Source organism: Petromyzon marinus, chromosome 21 (assembly GCF_048934315.1).
Source record: "Petromyzon marinus isolate PM22_M1 ecotype Great Lakes invasive population chromosome 21, UKy_Petmar_22M1.pri1.0, whole genome shotgun sequence".
NCBI lineage: Eukaryota > Metazoa > Chordata > Hyperoartia > Petromyzontiformes > Petromyzontidae > Petromyzon > Petromyzon marinus.
This window is the reverse complement of record NC_133687.1, coordinates 2,596,934-2,615,547: the sequence shown is the minus strand read 5'-3', so window position 1 is coordinate 2,615,547 and position 18,614 is coordinate 2,596,934. Positions and strand designations below refer to the sequence as shown.

The window sequence follows — 18,614 nt, the reverse complement described above, 5'->3', positions numbered from 1 at the left end:
CTAATCACCATGATTCTTGTTCCTTCTTCATAATCTCTCTCCATGGCTACGACTCATTCCCCATCCATCCAATCCCATTGACATCACGCATCGCAGGTTCGCCCATGACTTCTCGTTTTTTTTGTATTCACCTTCATCTCCGCCATTGCATTCACACGTGCACCTTTGTGAATTATGTGCAAAGCTGCTCGGTCAAGGCGCTATATAAATGACGATAAGTTGCGCCCGTTGCATATTGCAGAAATAATTCAGGCGTGGAGCGAGAGATGGCGTGGCGGTTTGCACACCGCGCCATGCTCCCTCATCTCGGTGCACGGACTGTGCCATATATCTCCACCGTGACCGCTCGTATCCCTGTGCGCAATCCACTCACTGCAGACGTCAACCATGGATAACTCCTCGCTCGCCTCGTCGCCCAGCTGCGTCATCTCCTTCTCCAACCTCAACTGCACGCCGACCTCGCTGAATTCCAAGCACGACCGTGCCGTCGCGGTGTTCACCATTAGCTTATTCATCGCCGTCACCATCCTCAGCAACCTGCTCATCGTCAGCGCCGTCGCCCTATTCAGGCAGCTGCAGACGCGGGCCAACGCCCTCGCCCTGTCGCTGGCCGTGTCCGACCTCCTGGTCGGGGTGGTCATCATGCCCCTGTCCCTCACCAAGTCGGTCTACAAGTGCTGGTTCTACGCGCCCCTACTCTGTCACGTGCACTTTTTCTGCGACTACTGGTTCACGACCGCGTCGGTGCTGCACCTGAGCTGCATCGCCTACGACCGCTACGTGGCCATCTGCGACCCCCTGCGCTACCAGCAGCGGATAAACAGGAGGACCCTGGTGTTCATGCTGCTCTTCTGCTGGCTCTGCTCGGCCCTGCTGTCCACGCCGATCCTCCTCAGCCTGAGCCCCACGCTGTCGCAGGGAACCATCGCGAAGAACGGCTGCCCCGACGACTGCCGCTTCTTCATCAGCGTGGGCATCCTCTTCGCCATCGGCATGTGGCCCTACTTCACGTCCGTGCTCCTCGTCGTGCTCATGTACGGCCGCATTTACCGAGTGGCGCGCGGCCAGGCGCGCAAGATCGCCGCGCTGAGCCGCGCCTCGTCGGGCCTCGGCGGCGGGGAGGAGGCCGGCAGAGCCGCGGCGAGTCGCTGGGCCAGCATGAGACGGGAGCACAGCGCGGCCAAGACGCTGGGCGCTATCATCGCTGCCTTCATTATCTCCTGGCTGCCCTACTACATCATCGCCATCGTGCTCACGGTGGACGAGAGCGTCATTCTGCCCTACAAAGTATCGGTGTGGTTCGGCTACATGAACTCGGCAATCAACCCCATCCTGTATGCCACCTTCAACAAGCAGTTCCGGCGCGCGTTCAAGGCCATTTTGACCTTCAACACGTTCCCGTCAAGAGCCGCAGATGACGAGATGAGTTCGACGAAGAATTAGGTCCACCCCCACCACTACCCACACCTACCCACCAGCCCACCCATACTCACACACGTATTTATGATACGATATTAGTGGAAGAAAAATAAGTTTTGCTGGCTGGCTTGCTGGAGGCAACGACGGACGATCATCTCCACCCAGAGGACGTGCGAGCTGCTCGCGTATGTCTGTACAAAAATAACTCAATGTATTCGTAAATAATAACACTGTGGCATTATATTGCTGTTAAAATGTATGATATGTGACGTTCCGGGCAATAGCTCTTCTTTATAAAACATATATATATAAGCTCGGGATGAGACTTATGATAGACTGTGTGGGCAGTTGGTGTTTACGGGCATAAGGCTCGATCACAATGGGTCTAAGTTTCACATGGTCTGCCAGGAGGGAGGGGCGATGCTGCGATGTGGATTTTACCGAATTAAGTAAACTTGCGGGGTGCATTTTCAAACATTGGACTATGCGGACAGTGACGCCGGCAAGGGAGTTTCTTACTCGCTTTAGAATGACGTCACGCGATCTCGAGCGTCCACCGTGAAGCAGACGGCGCTCGTCGACGGTTAATGCACCCGCATCATTAACTAGGGCGGCCGCCGGACTCGGTGCCGTGAGCCACTGCAACGGGAAAGCAACAACGTGCTAGCGGCTCGGTGAAACGTTCCCCTTTGTCGCGAGGACCCTCTTTGAAATGAAGCCTTGAGCATCAACGAGGGGTTTCCGGGGGGGGGGGAAATAAATTAAGTGATGTATATCATGGGACCTGTCTTGCCAGTATCAAAATATGAGAATTGGTTTGACCTTTTTTGGCAATAAAAACAGCCGTGCTAAGATGTTAAGACGCCAAACAGAAACTTTTGCAAGGAATCATGTATGCAATAACAAACAATTGTGGTGAACATACAAACAAAAACATGCTCTGTTAATAGATTAATTGTGTTTGAAACTGATTGGTCCACACCAGAGCGGCTTTCTTTTGAGCCTAGTCTCAAACCGTTTTAGACTAGAGTCTCAAACAAGTTTCAAGTTTTCAAGTTTCATTTATTAGGTACTAGGTGTACTATCCGGCTTCGCCCGGGACTTGAATTCACCACACCCGGCCGCCTTTGTCTCACCAAAATAAAGCTATAAAAACAATGTAACAACAGTAATCATAGGAACCGAGATTCAAATTTAACAATAAACGATATACATAACATGTACAGTCAGTTTCACGGACAATGCATATACTACCAGAGCATGTTTGTTGTTTGCATGTTCACCACAAGCATGTGTGGTTAATGCAGACATAATTCCTTACAAAAGGATTATGTTCGGTGTTTTAACATCTAAACACCTGTTTTATTGCCATAAATGATCTATGATAGGTTCTCCACTTATACAAACATACATATCCCCGTATAGCCTGAACAGACTGTTGGGGCAAGTGCTGTTAACGAGCACCTATGAAGGCCGATAAGGCATGAAAGGGGGTGGGTGGCCGGCACCACACACGGCCGCCTGTGTCTCCCCATTAGCGATGTTTACACACTGCACCAGGTACTCCTTTCAGGCTGAGTCGACCTAGGGGAGGCCCAGGACCGGTTAAGATGTTCGCCACTGATGCTGGCCGCGAGCGAACTCGGGTCGCCAGGTTCGTAGCACTGCGTGCTAACCGCTACACTATCCACTCACAGGGACACACAAATGGGCCCAGATAGACACAACGTTGGTGATGTGATTGATTTGGGAGTTGGTCATAGTTTTGTACAATAAATTAAAAACTGACATCATGAGCCCTACACGTTTTGTCTAAATGCGTTTGTGTGGTTGTGTGTATTTGTGCGCTTGGATATTTGTGTGGTTGTGTGCATTTGTGCGCGTGGATATGTGTGTGGTTATGTGTATTGGTGAGGTTGTGTGTATTCGTGCGAGTGGATATTTGTGTGGTTGTGTGTATTGTTGTGGTTGTGTGTATTCGTGCGCGTGGATATTTGTGTTGTTGTGTGTATTTGTGTGGTTGTGTGTATTTGTGAGGTTGTGTGTATTCGTGCACGTGGATATTTGTGTGGTTGTGTGTTTCTGTGTGGTTGTGTGTATTTGTGTCGTGTTGTGTATTTGTGTGGTTGTGTGTATTGGTGTGGTTGTGTGTATTCGTGCGCGTGGATATTTGCGTGGTTGTGTGTATTTGTGTGGTTGCGTGTATGTGTGTGGTTGTGTGTATTTGTGTGGTTGTGTGTATATATGTGGTTGCGTGTATTTGTGTGCATTTGTGTGGCTGCGTGTATTTGTGTGTAATTGTGTGGTTGTGTGTATTTGTGTGGTTGTGTGTGTGTGTATGGTTGCGTGTATTTTTGTGGTTGTTTGTATTTGTGTGGTTGTGTGTATTTTGTGTATTTGTGTGTATTTGTGTGGTTGTGTGTATTTGTGTGGTTGTGTGTATCTGTGTATTTGTGTGTATTTGTGTGGTTGTGTGTAATTGTGTGGTTGTGTGTATTTGTGTGGTTGCGTGTATTTGTGTGGTTGTGTGTGTGTATGGTTGTGTGTATTTTTGTGGTTGTGTGGTTGTGTATTTGTGTGGTTGTATGTGTGGTTGCGTGTATTTGTGCACCTAGCCTGGCAAAAGTGCTACAAGTGCCAGGCTAGGTGTCAAAACGTTCCTGGGGTGTATATCCCTCATCGGGGATGTTCCTCCACTTATCTATCATGGTTGTACCCTGACTACCACGTCCGTATGTTTGGACGAGGTCGAAAATCCTCATGCCTTCTTGCAAAACTCAATCATGAACGGAGCACATTCTCAATCAACATCGTCACTTAAGTGACGAACGGCGGTTGTTGTTGTGTATTTGTGAATACGATTGTGGGTGTTTGCGTGGTTCTGTTTGTGCGGTGTAGTGTGTGGTTATATTATATGTTAGCGCGTGTGTGTTTGCATTGTTGTGCATATTTTGTTGTGTGTGTTGTTGGGAGCGGTCGTGTAGCAGTTCGCACGCTGCTCTACAAACTAGGCTACCCGAGTTCGATTCGCGCACACAATCAACACCAGTCACGATTATCTGAACCGGTCCTGGACCTCCCCTAAGTCGACTCAGCCTCATTTTAGTACCTGGTGTGGGGTGCCAAACATCGTCATTGTGTGTATTTGCGTGGCTGTATTTGTGCGGTGTCGTGTGTGGTTGTGTGTATTTGTGTCAGTATTTTTTCACACGACTGTGTGTCTTTTTAGTTGTATTATGGCTATTACCCCATGTGTATTACGGCCTGTTCCGTCTGTGACCTTCTGCCAGCGCGCCTTCCCCAATTTACGTGGCCTCATAGTGTACCTATCCTGGCAGAAGGCAGCTGTTGCTCGCGCTGTGTGTGTATGGGGAGCGGTAGTGTAGCGGTTAACGCGCTGCGCTACAAGCCCCGGTGACCCGAGTTCGATTGCCGCTCACGACCAACACCAGTGACGATCATCTGAACCGATCATGAGCCTCCTCTAGATCGACTCAGCCTCAAGAATAGTTCCTGGTGCGTTGTGTAAACATCACCACTCAGCAAAGGTGGCAAGGGGTGGTGCCGTGCCCGTCTTCATAGGTGTTCGCAAACAGAACTTGCCCCAACAGTCTGTTCAGGCTATACGGGTGGTCTTTGTCTTAGTCGTGGGTTTTTGGGATAAACGTCCGAGGAGGGAGATGGACACCCGTGCCACTAATCTGAGTACATTCACGGTGTTGCTTTTCAACTGTGGCACATTTGGATCATGCCGCCGGCACACAACGGCCGACTTTTGCAAATTATGTCGGCGGGATATTTAACGTCCCCTATGAGTGGAGCAGTAGTGACAATTCTACGGTTGGTACACCTGCAGTGTTAATTAGAGGGGCCGCTGTACTGGAACCGCAATAAGATCGGACGCGCACTTCCGCTGGGCCTCCGCTCAGAGTCGTTTGCTGTTTGATCAAATAAATTCAGTTCGCGTGTTGTTTACCTTCAATCATAATATAGCATTTTAATAATATGTGCACGGATGTTCTGTTTTTGAAACACAGTTGAAGGTTCACGTTGATTTTGTGCGAACTGGAATTAGAACTCAAGAGGCCAGGATAGGGAAGTTTTATTTGCAAGGGTGGTGACCTGGGTCGCCACAATGACAAAACAAAATAAAATTTTCATAATTTCAACTAGTAGCGCTGTGCCTCCGCTTACCGCACGGTTTCCACTCCTCGCACTCATAGAGAGCGAGAGAGGGAGGGCAACTCAGAAGCGCCAGGAGGAGGAACCACAGACGAGGAGCTCCCGGGAAGGTGGGGGGAGCAGTCACGTGTGAAAGCCGGTGCCAAATTTCCACCTCGCCAACATCTGCGATTCACGAGTAAGCTATTTTTTTACTATTTTTTTTATTTTACCAGGTAAGGAGCACTGAGCTATATATTTATCTTTTTCAGAAGCGACCTGGCCACAAATGTTAGCTGAACGAAGTGACTCATCATGTGCAAATTTATAACAACAAAATACTCTAATCGCACATTTCTACATGTGGGGGGGAGGAGGAACCGGAGGACCCGGAGAAAAATTCACGCGACCAAACTCCAAATATACAGCAGGTGTCAGGGTCGGGATCGAACCCACGACCTCCTGTATACCAGGCGAGGTAGTTAACATCTCCTAGCCACCGGTGTTATCGGTCAATTCATTAGTATATAGATTTGGGAGAAGACTAGAGCACGTGGAGAAACCCCACGTGTGTGAGGGAGCAACGAGGCGATCCTAGTTGTAGTGGTGGTGATGATTGTGGTGGTGTTTTGATGGTGAAAATGATGATGGTAGAGGAGAGTGGTGGTGATGGATGATGATGATGATGATGATGGCAGAGTATTAGTCACATAATAACCATTGTCAACAACAGCCGCACCGTCAATATCACATCACAAACGTGCGTGCATGGCCACGAACAGCTAACAATTTGACATCTTTCGGGAAAAAGAATTAGAGCTAAATTAGACTTTGTCAAGTTTCCTACAGAATCCCTCGTCTGTGCAAACCCATTTCTAAAATAAACACCCATTAATAGCAAATATCCCTAGAGATCATGGATTAGCAGTGTCCGCAGGGACTTCCCTGTCTCTTGCAGCCTTCAATGTAAATTGTGCTCACCTATAAAGCCTACTCACACACAGGGAACAGACGCGTGCTCCTATTGCTGGATCCTTCTCTATGCATAACGGTATATCGCTGCTTGCCTCTGTACTTGCACAGGTATGTACGTGTCTCCGTATGTATTTTTGTGGAACAGTCGTGTGGTGGTTATAATGCTGTGCTATGAAACCTGCACCCCGGATTCGATTTCCGCTCACGCCTAAACACAAGTGAGTATTATCTGAATCGATCCTGGGCCTGCCCTAGGTCAATTCGGTCTTAAATGAGTACCTGGTGCGATGTGTGAACATCACCATTTGAGAGACAAAGGCGGTCGGGCATGGTGCTGGCCATCCACCCCCTTCGCGTGCCATGCCGGCCTCCATAGGTGATGGTGGACAGCGCTTGCCACAACAGTGTCTATGCGAGGGATATATATATCTATGTCTTACGAATTAACATACAATAATGCCGATTTGGTTATTGTTCGAGTAAAGCCTCACCGTGTGAAAACGATCCTGGGGTGTATATACCTCATCGGGGATTTCCGTCCAATTCTATAGCATGGTTGTATCCTGACTACCACGTCCATATGTTTGCTCGTGGCCGTAAATCCTGATGCCTTCTTGCAAAGGTCAATCATTAACGGAACACATTTTCAATCATCATCGTCATCATTATTTTTATATCATCAATAATGCTCAATCTGCTGCTGTATGAAGGCCTCCGCAAGTCGTCACCGCGCTTCACAATCCTGCGATGCAGAGATCCACCACGAGCTGAGTTTATTGCTCCATTTCTCCAGCGAATTACTTTCTTTGGCTGCCACTTCGACCTTTGTCTTGATTACCGGCGATTACCCCTGCAATTGCAAAATGTCCTGCCAAAGTCTACATGAATATATACATTTTTTAAACTGTCAATATATGCTCGGAATCGTCCTGCAAATGTACTTGACAGTAGCTTTTCTTCTGACATTTTCAGCCTAAATCGTATTGGAACTGAGCTGCTATCGGACAAGTACATTTCCATCAATAAACGTTCTCAGCTAGCAGAGCACCACCCTGTGCTTGCGAAAGCCCTCGGAAGATAGCATTACAGAACTAGTTCTGAAGACACTGCAATATCTCACTCTATCCAACTCGGGTCACCTATTGTGTAGGCTTAAGGAATAGCGTGTTCCGTGCACTCCAATCAAAGCTAAGTAATTATCGGAGCAGGAATTAATAAAAATGAAGTGGATCAATCAATACTTTATATATGTTTATTAATGCAAATTATTTGCTGATGTTACTGCTGCTGCTGCGTTGATAAATATGGACACTCAACGCATCGGTGTGTGGCCTTAAAATGAAAAAATATGCTAGACAACGTTTTGGGCAATGGCCGTTTGTCACAGCACATGAAAAAGATAATGAAAATATGATTTTCTCAAATTGCGCCTTTTGTAATAAATCAGCTCTCAACTATGGCCAGAAATAATATTTAAATAGTATTTATGTTGAACTTATGTTTCGCCATGCTTAGCCAACTGTGCTAATCAGAGGTGTGGAGGAAGGACAATAAACAAAATACAGAAAGCAGTCCTCAAGAAATTAGTTTTCAATCGAGATTTATAAGTGCACACCACTATTGGATTCCTAACATTGAAAGCAAGAGCGTTCCAGACGGCCGCAGAAGTGCATCTGAAAGTGACTGTCTTTGTTCGATGGCCAGCCTAAAGCCACTGCGAGCATGGCTGGAGTTCGTGTGATCGTTTATACTCTTTGACGAGATCAGCAAGGTATTGTGGTTGATTTGTGGCAAGCAATTTGTGTGTAATGAATGAGACCTCATAATGTATTCATTTAGCTATCAGAAACCAATGCAGCTCAGCGAGCACTGGACGGACACGGTCGGATCTTGCAATCCCCGTCACGACATGTGCCAACTCATTTTGTACATGCTGCAGCTGGATAATATATTTTCCAGACATCCCGTAGAGTAGTGAGCTTTCAATCAATGATCCTTGTCGATACTATGCTACGCACCACGGTGTTGGCTATGTCACGATTCAATAGTGGTCGAATATGTCGTAGATCACCGATTTGAAAATTGCACGTGGTGATCAAACAGCATATTCCAGTCGAGTATAGTGCCGAGGCTCTTTAGGTGACTAGAAAACTGAATCCTGGAGTCTGCGACGGCCACACCTGATCCTCCCACAATGTTTTTGCCTTGAGCTTAATTGCCAACCAGCAGAACCTCCGACTTTGGTTCCTTGCAATCCACACGTGCATGCAATCTTCGAGGTAGGTTACTGAGACTGTCCATATCTAACGATGACTTCACTGCAGTGTACATTTATGTACCATCAGCATATTGATGGCATTTGATATCATGCGATGAGATGGCATCGACGATCGGAGAGACATATGTTTAAAATTGGAAGGGCCTAAGGACGGACCCCTGTGGTCCGCAAAAATATGTACGGCATAGGCGATGACTGTTCGTCACCCAGCTTGATATACTGTGATCGACCATGTAGGTATGACTCAATCAACCCCAGTGCTGTACCCGATACACCGAACCTTGATCTTAGCCACCCAATGAGTATCTCATGGTCGATGGTGTCAAGGCGCCTGAGAGATCGAGGCCAACCGATGCTGCGGCGCACCAATCATCCATGATCTTGTAGAGGTCATCAGAGATCTTTAGTAGAGCCTTATAAGTACCGTGGAACTTCTGGTAATCCGACTGCAACGGGTTGAATCTGCTCATTGCAGCGACATGGGTTTGAAATCGTACTCGGGCTTGAGATCCGGCGATAGTTTGCGGGGTCACTTTGGCTCAAGCCAACTCTCAGTAGCCGTGTTTGCTGCGCCATTTTTAACCGGTCTGGAACACAGTCCTCACTGAATCAAAGATTTTCCAGATGGACAATTAGTGGTGCAAGCAACGTTCGAGCATGATTCAAGAATCAACGTGTGGATGTAGTTGAGTGGCGATGTTTTATTTGGCAGCAGTGTGATGAACATCGACACCTCTGCCACCGACGTTGGTGCCAGGGTCTCGAATTTTGCATCGCTTCCAGGTTGATCAAAGCTCAGATGACAGAACGGGAGAATGCATTGCCTTCAAGCTAGAAACTGCCATCTTGATCGTCACTATTTTATTGGCGAAGAACATCGCAGGACCTCTGTACAGACCGGGATGACTCGTTGATGGGTGGTTGGAGTACAGCAAACACTTCATGACGCGCCGCAGATCATGGGGGTCGCGAGGCTACTCATTGATACAGAGAGCATAGAAAGATATGCGAGACTCAATAATGTCAGTTGGCAGATCTGCTGGCCACTCTATAAGTGACTCAAAAAGTCTCAAAACCAGTTTTCGGCCGATCAGCACCCCCTTCTGCACGTTAGATGCTGGCCGAGTCTGCCAACACAGGTTCAAAAGCAGAGCCTTAAACTCCTCCTGTGAGTAAGTAGCACTCACCAGATCATCAGCATATGTAACATGGTTGACCAATTGGGAGCTATGCCTTGACCGTACCCGGGTATCGATCAGCCTCCCATTGTATCTGCACAAGATGGAAATTCCTCCAGTACAGCCATCGAAGGCTTCACGAACTACATGGTTGACGTAGATATTAAATAATGTGGGAGCCAGATTACATCCCTGTTGCACCCCAAGGTGAACAGGGAATGGTTCCCACTCCCAGCCAAGCAGATTTACCCGGGCCTGCCCACCATCATGAAGGTCCTTAATGATTGCGAGTCAGGGACTCCGAAAGCACGTAGAACAACCCAGAGCCCAGGCCTACTGATGGTATCATAGGCCTTGACCAGGTCATTAAAGCAGAGATGTAGGTCCTGTTGGAATTCCCTACACCTCTGCTGTAGCAGACAGAAAGAAAAATCGCGTCTGTGCAGGACTGCCTGGGCCTTGAAACCACAATACATAACACAGTGTATAACACACGATGCAAAACACAGCATGCAATACACAGTTACCCGTGAGTGAAAGCGAGCAGGCGGTAGGGCGAGTGAGAGATCTCCTTCTGCTTGATCAAGTAGTGTAGAGAACCACTTTAAAAGTTAAATTATGCTGATTGCTCAGTTGGGTTTTTACATTAAATAAATTATCGCATCCAAGTGGCGCCGAGTCACCGTATGCAGCACAGGGACAACTCCCACCGGTGGTGCCCTATGAAATGTGGCACCGCGGTGGCGATATGTTAAGTACCTCACCTGGTATACAGGAGGTCGTGGGTTTGATCCCGACCCTGATTCCGGCTGTATATTTGGAGTTTGCATGTTCTCCCCGTGGTCTCGTTGATTTTTGTCCAGGTCCTTCCGTTTTCCCTCCTCATGTAGAAACACGCGTTTCAAGTATTTGGCTGCTATAAACATTTCGACATGATAAGCCACTTCCGTAGAACTATCATTTGTTGCCAGGTCGCTTCGGATTTTACCAGGTACAGTGAGGGAAAAAAGTATTTGATCCCCTGCTGATTTTGTACGTTTGTCCACTGACAAAGAAATGATCAGTCTATCATTTTAATGGTAGGTTTATTTGAAAAGTGAGAGACAGAATAACAACAACAAAATCCAGAAAAACGCATGTCAAAAATGTTATAAATTGATTTTCATGAGGGAAATAAGTATTTGACCCCTCTGCAAAACATGACTTAGGACTTGGTGGCAAAACCCTTGTTGGCAATCACAGAGGTCAGACGTTTCTTGTAGTTGGCCACCAGGTTTGCACACATCTCAGAAGGGATTTTGGCCCACTCCTCTTTGCAGATCTTCTCCAAGTCATTAAGGTTTCGAGGCTGACGTTTGGCAACTCGAACGTTCAGCTCCGTCCACAGATTTTCTATGGGATTAAGGTCTGGAGACTGGCTAGGCCACTCCAGGACCTTAATGTGCTTCTTCTTGAGCCACCCCTTTGTTGCATTGGTCGTGTGTTTTGGGCCATTGTCATGCTGGAATACCCATCCACGACCCATTTTCAATGCCCTGGCTGAGGGAAGGAGGTTCTCACCTAAGATTTGACGGTACATGGCCCCGTCCATCGTCGCTTTGATGCGGTGAAGTTGTCTTGTCCCCTTAGCAGAAGAACACCCCAAAGCATAATGTTTCCACCTCCATGTTTGATGGTGGGGATGGTGTTCTTGGGGTCATAGGCAGCATTCCTCCTCCAAACACGGCGAGTTGAGTTGATGCCAAAAAGCTCCATTTTGGTCTCATCTGACCACAACACTTTCACCCAGTTGTCCTCTGAATCATTCAGATGTTTATTGGCAAACTTCAGACGGACATGTATATGTACTTCCTTGCGCAGGGGGACCTTGCGGGCGCTGCAGGATTTCAGTCCTTCACGGCGTAGTGTGTTACCAATTGTTTTCTTTGTGACTATGGTCCCAGCTGCCTTGAGATAATTGACAAGATCCTCCCGTGTATTTCTGGGCTGATTACTCACCGTTCTCATGATCATTGCAACTCCACGAGGTGAGATCTTCATGGAGGCCCAGGCCGAGGGAGATTGACAGTTCTTTTGTGTTTCTTCCATTTGCGAAAAATCGCACCAACTGTTGTCACCTTCTCACCAAGCTGCTTGGCAATGGTCTTGTAGCCCATTTCAGCCTTGTGTAAGTCTACAATCTTGTCCCTGACATCCTTGGAGAGCTCTTTGGTCTTGGCCATGGTGGAGAGTTTGGAATCTGATTGATTGATTGCTTCTGTGGACAGGTGTCTTTTATACAGGTAAGAAACTGAGATTAGGAGCACTCCCTTTAAGAGTGTGCTGCTAATCTCAGCTCGTTACCTGTATAAAAGACACCTGGGAGTCAGAAATATTTCTGATTGAGAGGTCAAATACTCATTTCCCTCATTAAAATGCAAATCAATTTATAACATTTTTGACATGCGTTCTTTTGGATTTTGTTGTTGTTATTCTGTATCTCACTGATCAAATAAACCTACCATTAAAATTATAGACTAATAATTTCTTTGTCAGTACGCAAACGTACGAAATCAGCAGGGGATCAAATACTTTTTCCCTCACTGTAAGGCTCAGTGGGCCTTACCTGCTAAAATAAAATAGTTTAGTTTCAAATGAAAATGTGCTTGAGACGAGTGGATGAAAATGTGCCACTGTTGCTGCTGAATTAATCGCGCAACTTCTTAGCCGAAGCGATTCACCCCCCTGCCCCATTTCCCCCAATGACCCCACCCCGCTCCATCCCGCATCAACCAACGGCTAGTCAATACATTGTCACGATTCATCTATAGTTAATAGTAGCGCTTCTAGTGGCTGCAAAGGTGACATGAACCCATTACACATGGCAGGTACACGCGGGTGTTACATTCCTAGAATATGCCGTGTTGGGCAAAACGGCATTTGACAAATAATTAATTGACCTTGTGGGATTGGGATACATAGGGTTGCGTTCCTGGGTCCGAAAGCATCACTGCCTCTCTCTTCAATGAACTAATTCTACATGATCTCTGCCCTTGTGATGCTGAGTCGCTCTCAATGTATTGTGTGTGTGTACACTCTTTATTTGTCAATTTTACATCACTCCCCCACCCCCTCTCACTTACTCTTCCCGCACTGCAGCGCTCACGCCCGACACTCGCCCCTAACACTGTCACCTGGACGTGAATGATTCACCATCGAGGCGTCAGTCTGACGAGCATCCTCAATGACTGGACGGCGAGACGCAAGCTCTAATGCGTGAACACTTGTGTTATGCCATTGTGCAGTTGGCCGTGAGAATGTCGATGATTCGTCATCTAGGCGTTCGTATGATTGACGTCTTCAACGAGTGGACAGCTAGATGTATGCGGCAACGTTTGAACATTTGCATTGCGCTGTCATGCAGCGCGTGTTCCATTGTAACCCAAAAAACATAAATGCAGGTAATTACATACATGGTAAATTCATCGTTCTCACAGTCGATTCATTCACAACTTCCAACAGATGTAGGGATCTCACGGCACTACTTTTCGACGTGGAGATGAGATTCTTAGCAGCGTAAAACCGTGTATGGCTGAAACATCACAACCATGTTTCGGAAAAAGGACCTCATTAGGTGAACAGTGTATAGCCGAAACGTGCTTTCAACAAAGATGTGTTGGGCAGGTTTTTCCTGTATGCACGAGTACATCGTAAGCCTAAGAATCAATGTTATATCACAGATACATCAATCTGCCCGTCACGTTTCTATATGTCCCCCCCCCAGCCCCTGCCACAGGAATGTGGAGATTCCACGAATATCTCAAGACTGTTAAACGTGAACTGCTCGTTTGATATAGAAGCATTTTGGAACATTTTTCTTTATATTCACCGCATCCAGTCTTCTGAACTGAATCATTCCGTGGCCCTTAATTAAGAGGACCTCCTCTAAAGAAGATTACGAAAATATGATGGAAGCAAACTCTACTCTGGGCGAATGTCACGTGCCCTTCCTCGAGTTGAACTGTACAGGCCCAGGTCTCGAGCCGACGGACCAGGCCTTGGTGCTGTCCATTTTGATCCTCTTCATCGCGGCCACCATCATTGGTAACCTCCTCATCGTTTGCGCCGTGCTCCGCTTCAGGCAGCTGCAGACGCGCACCAACGCAGTAACGACATCGCTGGCAGTGGCCGACCTGATGGTGGGCGCCGTGATCATTCCCTGCAGCATGACGCACGAGGTCTACAGGTGCTGGTTTTTCGGACAGACCTTCTGCAGGATCCACTACTTCATGGACTATTGGTTCACCAATGCCTCCATCCTCCACCTGGGCTGCATCGCCTTCGACCGCTACGTGGCCATCTGCGACCCTCTGCGCTACCAACAGCGGGTGACCAACCACACGGTGGTGTTCATGCTCCTGATGTGCTGGCTGTGCTCGGCGCTCTTCTCGGCGCCCATCCTCATCAGCTTGAGTGACGTTTTGTCAAACGGGGTCATGGATCGGACGTCTTGCCCTGACGAGTGCGTGTTCATCGTCAACTTGGGCCTCACATTTCTCATCGGCATTTGCCCCTATTTCTTGTCCCTCTTCATCCTGTCCCTGGCGTACGCCAAGATCTTCAGGGTGGCTCGCGTGCAGGCCAGTCAGATTCACGCTGCCGGTAAGCACGGCGCTGACTCCTCTTCCTCCGCCTCCATTGTGGGGGACGCCAACAGTAAACGCACGTGGCTGGCCATGAAGCGCGAGCACAACGCGGCCAAGACCCTGGGCATGATCATCGGCTTCTTCCTGCTGTCCTGGCTGCCCTTCTACGTCATCAGCGTGGTGGACGTCATCATAGACTACCAGACGAACGCTGTGCTCCGGCGGACGGTCACGTGGGTTGGCTACTTCAGCTCGGCGGTCAACCCCGTTCTGTATGCTTCGTTCAACCGCCCATTCCGCAACGCATTTCGTGACATTGTCAGTTGCAGGGCCTTCGCAGTGGGGGCACGGAATAAGGACCTATTTGGATCGTAGCACATATCAGGGGTGCCCAAACTTTCCCAAGGCGCGAACCGGCTAAGGAGCCAGATATTTTTCAGGGATCCATGCCCAGTGAGACAGTGAAAAACCGTGCTCGCTTGTGACCTCGAAGTCAGAGGATGCACAAGTAAAAATGCTTACCAAGAAACAGGGTAACATTACACATTGTGGAAGTCATGTTATCAGAGGAGCATACCTTTGGATGAATGAGTGCAGTACGCAGTGCGAAGATGCAGTTGGGCAAACAGACACAGAGACACGGAGACACACATAGACACAAACAAAACAACAGGAATACACTCGCAGACACTCAGAGAAATAAATACATTCGTGGACACATGCACTCACAGACAGACATCTAGACACAGACGAAGACATGCACACTCACACAGTTCGGAAAATTGTCGTCACGGATTTTTACAGTACCACTTGATTTCCCTGCTCTCAAAAAGAGACGAGTATGAACCACGGATCGTGAATTCTCTCAGGTACAACGCATTCCGTTACTCCCAACCGAACTTCGAAGTGAGTGCGGCACCGTGGAGTGAAACAGGTTGAGAAACAATGCAGGAACCATCACCACCACCAGAACTACCACAATGCAAGGGCGAGGTGATGCTCAGGAGGAGCACGTGGGTGCTCTCTGGTCCAGACCTTTCCACACACAGTTAGGGGAGTGAAATGTTCGAATTTATTTCGAATTAATATAGTGGTGATTGTATCTATCGTGCGTTTTATTGTCAAATATATGTAGGGCCATTATTCTATTAGTTTATGAAAGAAACAATATTTACATTCCAATGTGCTTTACAGTGCGACCCACCGCGATATCTCTTGGGACCCCACCGTGACCCCACTCCACCAGTGGGTCGTGACACCACCAGTAGGTCATTTCCCATAATTTTAGAACCGCTTCATATAAATGAATACGTATGATTATTCCACCATGATGTTCAATCTCCCGGCAAGGCAGCTGACACTACGGACACATTTCTTCAACCCACCCACCCCGGGCGGTCGACCGGTGCACCATGCAGGTCGTGTATGGTGGGTTAAATTTTGGTTAGCTCTCATCTTTTCCAAGCGTGTAAGATGACATTCCTGCAAAATAATCTCCAGAGGGGCTCTCGAGAGCTACCTCTAGTGGAAGCCCTTCAGCCAGTAGTGGTGTAGGCAAGGAATTGCAGGGTTATACATTCAGCTTATATAAATACATATACAGTACTTCCTTTAATTTATTTGACAAAAGATAAAAGTTTTTAAGTTCACCAGGTTGCTAAGAGACCAGGGCACCGAGCAAGCAATGAATTAGAATGATGATTTTTGACATGGCGATGTTGATCACAACAGTGGCGCTCACTGTAATTATGCTGCTTTGCTGCGATATCACATTTCACGATACCATACATTAAAGGTGGAGGGAAATATCATAGGTTGGAATAGCTGGAGGGACTCTAGCCTGGATAGTCAAATACCTCCTGAATGTGGATGGGAGGCGCCTGCCTTTTGAAAAAGTACTGAACAATTGTAATATCCCTTCACTCTTATTTGTTTTAGATAATTACAGATTAGGGGATGCCATTACATGATAAAAACCTAGACACACCAATTCGCCCAATCATAAGCTGGCTGAAGACGCCCATAGTCAGCCATAGATCATCCGAGGCATACCGGCTCAGGGAAGAGGATTCTGTCAGTTGAACACGTAGGCTTTCGCCACCAACATCATACGTAATATAGGTTTTTGGGTTAAATCGCATAAATATAAATGTGTCGTTAAACCCGCAACCACCCGACAACCTATTAGTAAGATTTGTTACGGAAACAGAACGTGGCCAATTCGTTCCTAGTACAGCACACCGGTGTGTTGGAGAGCAAATCCACAACATTCACAATCTGAGTACGATGTTTTTGCCAGTAATTACAACGAGTTTCATCAGGCGACAGTAGAGACATCCTGTTTCGTTTCTTAAATAGGATTCTGTCATTAGACAGGCAACTAACAAATTGTGGCAGAGGTTTGAGTACCGTGAGATTTCACCACAGACCTGAAGGTGGACATGACGTTCTCCGACAGTGGGCCTACGAACCCCCCTCCCCCCGTCCCCCCCAACCCACTTAAGCTTATCCAGTATAAAATGTACGCATGGAGCACACCTGACCAAAGAAAAAAGAGCGAAATAGATGGAGATTCCACCTAATTGCCCACAGACGTCCCCCGGGTATAGTGCAGTTATATTCCAATGCCTTCTGGCCACATGGACAGGTTGGGAGATAGGGATCGATAGAGAGGGATCAAACCCCTCAGAGATCGGTGACGAGTTCCGGAGGTGTGCATGGTAAATATTAATACACACCGGCCCCCTCCCCCCTCCCTCCATTTAAGTGACACACTTTACCCCTGTCATTAGGCCCCTAGTTTATGGGGGCAGTGGGCCCACTCCACCGTCGTGTTCCCTCCCTCCTAACAAATGGCCCAATTGCGTCCTGAATGTACCATTTGAATTATGTAGTCGGACCGAACGAGTCTCGTGGTGCACCGTAACGGGATCGTGCATTATTGAATTGAAAAAAATGGTGATAGTCGCGTAAAATTTCACAATATCTAGGCATGTGTTGGTGCCACAGCAATGGAGCAACTCCGCCGGCGCTGCTACCTCCTCGAACCCCTCCACACGAACGCACGCACACCCCCAATGAACACACACACCCACGTAGGGTCTCGTGGGGGGTCACCTGGTACCATGGGGTTTTACCCGAGGGGCCCCTAGCGGGGATGTCCCACGGTTTTTGCCAGTGCCAGGAGATTGGCCGACTCCCCCAGGCCGAATTGCATTGCGGCCCCCATGAATTAGGTTAAAATTGTATGGGCACGACGAAGCTCACCGAGCGGACCGCAATGAGAACACTCAGCACAGAGAGATAGGGTCTCGGGGGCAAACACCCACCGAGCAGCACATAAGAGGAGGTGGGAGGGAAATTCCTGAAGCGACTGAAGCTGGGCATCCGCGGGACGGCCACCCCGACCCAACTGGTTGTGGCCGGGGTGGGGAGGATGGGTGCGTAAACAATGGGTGAAGGCGCTCCGGAGGCACCGCTCCAGGCAAGGGCGGGGCATCGGTTTAAAATTTAAAGGTAGGCGCCCAATTGGCCATGCAGGGTAACACCACGTGACCCTGAATTTTTGGATTCCGAGGGGACAAAGGGAGGGAAGGGAAAACCTTTGGGCAGTGCTCCTCCAGCCGTCGAGTTACTCGGTCAGACTCCCAGCCGCTCGCAGCGTCCGAGGGACACTGGCGAGTGCAGCTACGACTCGACCCCAGGCAGAGACCTCTCGTACCCTCGTCCCTCCAACTCCCACCACGTCCGTGCAACACCATGAGTACATCTGCGAGGTGGGAAGTAGGGGGAGAGTACACTTAGGGATTGAATAGGGATAGGATAGGCACTCTCGTTGGGTCTTTACTCCGAGCTGCCCAGGGCTTGCTATTGATGCGCCATTAATAAACTTTAGCACAGAGGATCCATGTTGTGTGATTTCTTTGTGTGTGGGGAGAGCATAGGTGTGGTGCGAGTACGTGCGGGCATGTGAAGCGC

The 18,614-nt window shown here is 48.1% G+C and overlaps 2 protein-coding genes across 2 annotated transcripts; both read left to right on the top strand.

Moving 5' to 3' along the window:
- The first annotated feature begins 214 nt into the window (after window positions 1-214).
- On the top strand, window positions 215-3,973 carry LOC116944530 (trace amine-associated receptor 365-like). Its single transcript, XM_032958185.2, has one exon. It carries the CDS (start codon window positions 388-390, stop codon window positions 1,441-1,443), a length of 1,056 nt encoding a protein of 351 aa, XP_032814076.1. The 5' UTR covers window positions 215-387; the 3' UTR covers window positions 1,444-3,973.
- A 9,739-nt stretch (window positions 3,974-13,712) lies between these two features.
- Window positions 13,713-18,614, top strand: LOC116944531 (trace amine-associated receptor 365-like). The gene has a single exon (XM_032958186.2). It carries the CDS (start codon window positions 13,956-13,958, stop codon window positions 15,009-15,011), a length of 1,056 nt encoding a protein of 351 aa, XP_032814077.2. The 5' UTR covers window positions 13,713-13,955; the 3' UTR covers window positions 15,012-18,614.